General features: G+C 32.7%; 1 protein-coding gene across 1 annotated transcript; it reads left to right on the forward strand.

Moving 5' to 3' along the window:
- Positions 1–5711, forward strand: LOC25482039 (ruBisCO large subunit-binding protein subunit beta, chloroplastic). The gene is made up of 14 exons (XM_013610501.3): positions 1–319; positions 411–536; positions 896–1033; positions 1142–1237; positions 2264–2506; positions 2597–2831; positions 2959–3128; positions 3601–3678; positions 3790–3861; positions 3940–4044; positions 4217–4309; positions 4393–4485; positions 5027–5150; positions 5514–5711. Exons 1-14 carry the CDS (start codon positions 131–133, stop codon positions 5525–5527), a joined length of 1776 nt encoding a protein of 591 aa, XP_013465955.1. The 5' UTR covers positions 1–130; the 3' UTR covers positions 5528–5711.
- The last annotated feature ends 2470 nt before the right edge of the window (positions 5712–8181 follow it).

Consider the following 8181-nt stretch of genomic DNA (forward strand, 5'->3'; position numbering starts at 1 on the left):
TAAACATTGAAACCCCTACCTAATAGTTTCATCCTCCATTCTCAATTCCGAGCAACAAAGGTTAGAAAACTTATCCAAAACCAAATCCTCTTAAACCCTAGCCACCATTTTCTCCCAATTCCACACTACCATGGCGTCATTAAATCTATCCTCATGCAACCTCTCTTCCTCCGCTTCCATTTCTTCATTCCCATCTTCTTCCCGCAGAAAAACTACCAGCAACGTCGCTCTAACCAGGAAGAATCGGAACCCTAAAGTCTCAGCCATGGCCAAGGAGTTGTATTTTAACAAAGATGGTTCCGCTATCAAGAAACTCCAAGTGGGTTATTCACAATCATGCTCAAAAAACGAAAAAATTGATTTTTTTTTTTAATGTTTTTTTAATTGTTTTGTTTGTGTTTTTGTTACAGAATGGTGTGAACAAGCTTGCGGATTTGGTTGGTGTTACCCTTGGTCCTAAGGGAAGGAATGTTGTTCTTGAGAGCAAGTATGGTTCTCCTAAGATTGTTAATGATGGTGTCACTGTTGCTAGAGAGGTGTGTGTTTGTTTACTTGAACTGTTTTTGAATTCTGTGATGTTATTTTATTTTATATATGTGAATTAGATTAATTTGTGTGAGTTTGGAGTTCATGATTACACTTGAATTATTGTTTTTGGTTATAGGTTTAATTTGTCTGAGTTTAGGGTCGAGGCTTTTACTTGAGTTACCGTGTTTTTAGTGAATTATTTACGTGGGTTGTTTAGGGTCTAAGATTTCACTTGAATTATTGTTTTTGGTAATATGTTTAATTTGTCTGAGTTTAGGGTCTAAGGTTTTGCTTGAATTATTGTTTTTGGTGAATTAGTTATGTGTGGTGTTTCATTTGATGTTATGTTTGCATTTTGGTTGAAAAGGTGGAGTTGGAGGATCCGGTTGAGAATATTGGTGCTAAATTGGTGAGACAGGCGGCTGCCAAGACAAATGACTTGGCTGGCGATGGAACTACTACCTCTGTTGTTTTGGCTCAAGGTCTTATTGCAGAAGGTGTTAAGGTACACTTGTTATGAGTTGTGGAATAAGTAACTCATAACTGCTTGGTTTGGTTTTGCTTCTTGTTACATAATTGGGGCCTTATTTTAGAGAGAAATTTTATTTTATAGGTTGTTGCAGCTGGTGCAAACCCTGTGCTTATCACACGTGGTATTGAGAAGACAGCGAAAGCTCTTGTTGCTGAACTTAAACTAATGTCAAAAGAGGTAAAGCCGTTTTCTTGTTTTTCTGTGTAGCTGTGTTTAAACATTTTTATTCCATGTGCTATGGGTACCTCAAACTTCCCACTGTTTTGCTCATTCTGGTGTGTTCATTGCTTAGCAATTATTTCCTAATACCTATGAAGCACGAATGCCTTTGGGATTACATTGCGTAGCAATTATTTCCTGTGAAACGCGAACACCTTTGGGATTAGGCTTGTCTCCATGTCCGACATGCGTCGTTGCACGACACATGTTGACACATGTACAACATGTTTAACACACCTTAAACAAATACCAATTTTTTTTTCTTTCTTTCTCTGCTTCAACACACCTTAGGCACTCTTTGGACGTATCTGTGGGGTTAAAGATGTGTTGAAGAAATGATTATCAGTGAGGGGATTTAAGACATTCAATTTGATTACATCACTTTATCTTTTTGTAATGAATTTTTTTTTCTCAATTAGATGTAGGGGTGTAAATGGTTCATGAACTAAACCAAATTTATGGTTCGGTTCAGTTCTTATAACTTCTATCATCCACAATCTTTTTTTTTTTTTTTATAAACCCAGTTCAATTCGGTTCAAAATCGGTGATCTGGTTTATAATATAAAACTAAAATAAACTTTTTTTCTTTTTCATGAATTGAAATGGTTTTGTGCTAAAAAATTAGCCTTCAATTCTGGGTTGAAATTAAGAAATTACAGATTTGTAAATTATGAAATGGGAGTTTGTGAAATCGCATGAATAACAGAAGAGGGGTTGTGAAATGAGTACATATATAACCCAGTTTTAAGAAACATTAAACCAAATTGTTTTTAAATTTTTAAATTGGAGAGAGTCAGTTTTTATAAATAATGTTGATATTTTATTAAATTATAACACACACACACACACCGGTGTCAACGTCCCATGTTTTTTACATTAACAGAGTCAACATGTCTGTATTGTGTTAGGTGTTTGTGCTTCATAAATGATTTCACTCATCATTTTCATTTAAACTTAGAAGAGTTGTCGTCGTCTGAATTGCAGGTTGAGGATAGTGAATTGGCTGATGTGGCAGCAGTTAGTGCAGGGAACAATCATGAGGTAGGAAATATGATAGCTGAGGCGTTGAGTAAGGTTGGTAGAAAGGGTGTCGTGACACTTGAGGAGGGAAGGAGTGCTGAAAACAATCTGTATGTTGTTGAGGGTATGCAATTTGATCGAGGATATATTTCACCCTACTTTGTTACTGACAGTGAGAAAATGACTGTTGAATTTGAGAACTGCAAGGTGCGACATTTGTTTCTATTTGGCAACTTATTATTATCTCCCCCATCAACTTATGTTTTTACTTAAAAATTTATATATGTTTTTGTGCAGTTGCTTTTAGTTGACAAAAAGATATCCAATGCAAGGGATCTTATTAACATACTAGAGGACGCAATTAGAAACGGATTCCCTATTTTGATCATTGCAGAGGATATTGAACAAGAAGCTTTGGCAACTCTTGTTGTGAACAAACTTAGAGGATCACTGAAGATTGCAGCACTTAAGGCTCCTGGATTTGGAGAACGCAAGAGCCAATACCTTGATGATATTGCCATCTTGACAGGAGGTTTATAAATTTGAATCTTTTATGTCTTTGCTTATTTTGTTAAATTGAGAAGTGTATAATTTCTCCCTTTGTTCCTTTTTTGGTTTAGCTGTTGGTAACAATATGTATCTTCTTAATTCGCTTATAGGTACTGTTATCAGAGAGGAGGTTGGCCTTAGCTTAGACAAAGCTGGGAATGAGGTTCTAGGCACTGCGGCCAAGGTGGTGCTCACCAAAGATACAACCACAATAGTAGGTGATGGAAGTACCCAAGAAGCAGTTACCAAGCGAGTTTCACAAATTAAGAACCAAATTGAGGTTTCCCTCTCTCTCATTCCCCGCCTCTCCACCCCCTAAATATTGTTTGCATGGCATGTGACTTTTCTGAGACCTTGTTTCTGAAGAATAAGTAATGATAGTTTTAAAAAATGAGAAATATTTCGGAGTCATGCATAACATTAGGTAGATAGTTAAAATTAGTAATCCAAATGTATGTATGTAGCATATGAGTGGTCATATATGAGGAGAAACTCTGTAGGGTCTCTACATATAGTAGATTACAAGAGATTCACATTTACGTTGTCTCTAATAAAATGTCTACATAAACACACTTGGGTTGGTCTGATGGTGTTGGCTTGGGACCTTGGAGTGTGCTCCTCTTCAAGGTCTCAGGTTTGATTCTCCGTGGTGCTAATTTGGGTGGCTAATTTAGCTGCTTAAAAAAAAATGTCTACATATTATGTAGGCTAGCTTCTTAAAAAAAAATAATTAAAATGTACATATTATATAGGCTGCAGAACAAGACTATGAAAAGGAGAAGCTGAACGAAAGGATTGCAAAACTGTCTGGTGGTGTGGCTGTAATTCAGGTAATAATGATCACATGTCAGTTAACTCGTTGAAATTTAATAATAAGCTTGCTTTTAACTTCTCTTCAAATCGTATTAAGCAGTGCAAGTTTTATTTTGTTACGAGTATAGGTTGGTGCACAAACTGAGACAGAACTCAAGGAAAAGAAATTGAGAGTTGAGGACGCTCTAAATGCCACAAAGGTGACTTAATCTTTCTCAGATTGTTCATTAATTCATCCTTTTACCGGTTCTATAAGCTCATGTTTTCTTTACTTTCAGGCAGCTGTTGAAGAGGGTATTGTAGTTGGCGGTGGGTGCACTTTGCTCAGACTTGCATCAAAGGTGGATGCAATCAAGGCCACCCTTGCAAATGATGAAGAAAAAGTGAGTCATCATTTGATATTGCAAGAACTCAAGTTGTTTATTTTCTCCTTTATACGGAGATATTTTTCGTTTTAGGTCCTTGAAAGTGTTATTGACTTGTTTGTGCTATATCATTATTTCATATTCAAATTTCCGACTCTGATTATGACTTTATAATTAAAACGTGGTACAGGTTGGAGCAGACATTGTTAAAAGAGCTCTTAGTTACCCTCTGAAATTAATAGCAAAAAACGCTGGTGTAAATGGCAGTGTTGTTAGTGAGAAGGTATAAAAATCGGCTAAATTTGGAATTCGTTACTCTCGCATGTGCTTGTGCTGATGTAACTTATGTAACTTGTATATTGGTAGGTTCTATCCAACGACGATACGAGATACGGATATAATGCTGCCACTGGAAAATATGAAGATTTAATGTCGGCTGGGATCATTGATCCAACAAAGGTGATTTATAGATTCATTACTGTATTGTTTTGTTTTTTTTAACTTATCTGCATGTGAATTTAACGCTATCTTTAGTAGCATGTCTGGTAAATTAAACTAAGCTTGTAGGGCCCGCATCATTATAAATGGTTTATATATGGATATCTTGTGTTAGTTTTGATTAAATTTTGGTTTCGCACCAAATGAGGTTCTTAAATCATGCATATTGTTGCAAAATGGAAGTGTATCATTCCTTAGAAAAATTGTATTTGGAGGATGTTAGGCACAATACATTACAGATTTGTTGAAGTGTCACTGGACTTTTAATGTGGGAAACAAAACCTGATTTATTTTATGTTCTAGTTTCTTGATTAGGGAAATTGGGGTGTAATACTATTCTATGACCTTTCTAAAAAGGCTTCTTGGAACATAGCTTATTGTGCATGTTTCTGCCTTCTATGTGTGACACTACACTCTATCATGTTTCTGCATTCTTCAAAGAATGCATTCTTTATTCTTGATGCGAAACTTTGATAATCTGAAGCATCCTACTCTTGTCCAGGTGGTCAGATGTTGCTTGGAACATGCAGCCTCTGTTGCGAAAACATTCTTAATGTCAGACTGTGTTGTTGTTGAGATAAAGGAACCCGAAGTTGCACCTGTTGGTAACCCAATGGACAATTCAGGTATGTAGTTTGAACATTCATTCGAACGATATTTTTATGTTTCTATTAGACTATTATCGTGTCAATAATGGAAATGTATGTATGATATCTATAAAAAGATAGTGATATTTTAATTAAAAGTGACAATAAAAAATAATAATAAATATTTTGTCAACATTTTTCTATGTGAAATACGTGTAAACTATATCTATTTGTTTGTAACCAAAAAAATACCATCGTTTATTCCTATTACTCTGTGTGTAACCGTCAATTGATAACCTAAGAATCTTGAATTTTAAGGTGTAAAATATGATTTTAAATATTGGGTATCTCATATCTTTTTGTAAAATGTTGTTGGCTGACTCTGCCTTTCTTTTCTCCTAGGATTCGGTATGTAGAAGTGGCAGCTGCTTAAAATGGGAACACCATTTTCCTCCTATTTTTTTTCGATGTAATACACAATTTGGTAGCTATTTTATTTGTAGGACCAAGTCCAAATGTAGGACAGATGGCTGTAGTGTAACGTAACAATGACATTTTTGTTTCTCTTGAGCTAATAATCGAAAAAGGTTTTGCAAATCATTTGTCCTGTATATTTTACTTTTATTAAACTGTTTTGTACGTGTTCCTGGAAATAATCTCGGAGAGGTTGAAGAGTAGAAAGTTATACTCATAGGAAATCATATTTAAAAAAATATACAAAAGGAGATACACTTATTCTATTTATAGGGAATTGTTTTGTAAAGGATACACAAAGTGAGATACAATTGTACTATTTATAGAGCTCATTGTTGGTTAACTAACTCCTGACTAATTAGTCCTCACCAGAATGAACTAACATTCTTAACAAAACTATTCTAAAATGTCTTGATCCCATAACAAAATCTCTATTTTTGTTACCCGCGAAGGATTTGATGTTGCCAACTCAATAATTAGGATCATACTGTTGTTTGGATTTTTTCTTGGCCAGAAGTTGATTATGTATTGACTACCCTAGGATCATGCTGTTATTTGGCTTTGGGCAAACAAGTTCGCTGCTTTAGGCAATGTAATTATAGAACCACTTGAACCAGACTAGAGATCATATTTCTGAACTATGTTAATGTATTTTAGTTTGAGTGTGATTGTGAGAAGCTTTGTTATCTTCTTTTTCAAACCTTGGTAAGATTCAGCAGGAAACAATCACTCAGCTTAGTTACAGCAACCACGTTAACTCATGCCTATCTAGCTCCTACGTTTTTCATCTCATCGTTGCATTGGCACTTTGATTTCTACTGATATGAATCCATTTTTTTTTTAAATATATTTTAAATACACAGACAACTAAATGAAAAGAAGTCTTTTGTAAGTGTTCCATGAGTCTGAATGTCTTCGTCTTGAATTAAACCACCATCCGCTCACCTTAAATTTTGTAACCAAAAAATTCAACGAGGAGAGGACCAAACTGAAATGAGAAGATTAGGAAAAAGTTATTCTCGTGCTCCTGTTATTTTTTTCTTTCTAAAATACCCTTGGTTCATTATATAATCCAAATATGTTTTGGATTATATATTCCAAAATATTCATACTCTGTTGTAGCCTGAAACACTCTGAAGGATCTTGATGTTGAAGTGCATTTGATGTGTCAAGGCACCCCTAAAAAGTCCTGATTTATTTTTGTCAAGAACCGACATTGTTTCTTGGTTAAATAAGTTTTTGATCTCTATAACTATAGTCAATTTCGTTTTTAGTCCTCGTAAAAAAATTGATATGTTTTGGTATCTTATAAAATTTAGCATGTAATTTCAATCCTTGTAAAATTAGAATTTGTTTAATTATGATAAAAACATTTAAATATTGAATGATTTTGTAAATATTTGTTATTTTTTTTTTTTTTTTTTGTGGTGACCATGGTTTGAACGTCAGACCTTGCATATATTATATATTGTCCCTACCTACCGAGCTAAATTCACGAGGACTTGTAAATACTTGTTTAAAACATTATAAAGAATTTCTCTACAAAAAATTAACTCGATTTGATTTTTGGATCAAAATTTTCGTTAGTTTTAACTTAAAATTTTGACATTTATAAATATTTATATTTGATTTATTACATGTTAAAAAATTGTAATTTTTTATAAGAGTTTTCTTATAATGTTTTTTTTAGAAAAAGTATAATTAAACAAATTCTAATTTAACATGGATTAAAACCACGTCTTAATTTTTTTTTATAAAGACCAAAATCTGACACTTTTTTATAAGGACTAAAAACGAAATTGTTATATTTATAAAGATTACAATTTTATTTAACCCTTTTTTTTTTCAACATAAATTAAGTTTAGCAGAAATGTTGATGTCTCACAACATGACAAACTTAATATGGATTCCAACTAACAGATATGTTCATAGGGTTCATTAAGTTTTTGGTTCTTATAAATATATGCAGTTTTGTTTTTAGTCTCTATAAAAATAAATCACACTTTTTAGCCCCTATAAAATTTTCTGTTAGTGTTTTTAGTCTCTGTTAAATTAAAATTTGTTTAATTATACTTAAACTTCTAAATTTTTGAAAGATTTTTTACATACATGTTCATAACATCGTAAGACACTCTTTTATAATTTTTTTTAGTTTTTTAACATGTAATGAATTAAATATGAATTTTTCTAAAAGCAAAATTTTCAAGATTATATTAATGAAAATTGGGCCTAATAATAAAATTTTAAGTTACTTTTTTGCGGAGGAACTTTGTATAATATTCTAAGTAAGTATGTGAAAAAAATGCTACAAATTTAAAAGTTTAAGCACAATTAAGCAAATTTTAATTTTACGAGGACTAAAAGTATGTGTTGGTCCCTATTAAATTGAAATTTGTTTAATTATACTTAAAATTTTATATTTTTAAATGATTTTTAACGGACATGTTAAGAACATTATAATAATCTCTTTTATAAAAAATTAGAATTTTTTAACTTGTAATGAATTAAATATAATTTTTTTAAAACGCCAAAAATTCAAGATAAAACTAACGAAAATTTGGACCTAAAACTAAAATTTTGAGCTAATTTATTGTGG

The sequence above is a fragment of the Medicago truncatula genome, chromosome 1, assembly GCF_003473485.1.
Source record: "Medicago truncatula cultivar Jemalong A17 chromosome 1, MtrunA17r5.0-ANR, whole genome shotgun sequence".
NCBI classification, from domain to species: Eukaryota; Viridiplantae; Streptophyta; class Magnoliopsida; order Fabales; family Fabaceae; genus Medicago; species Medicago truncatula.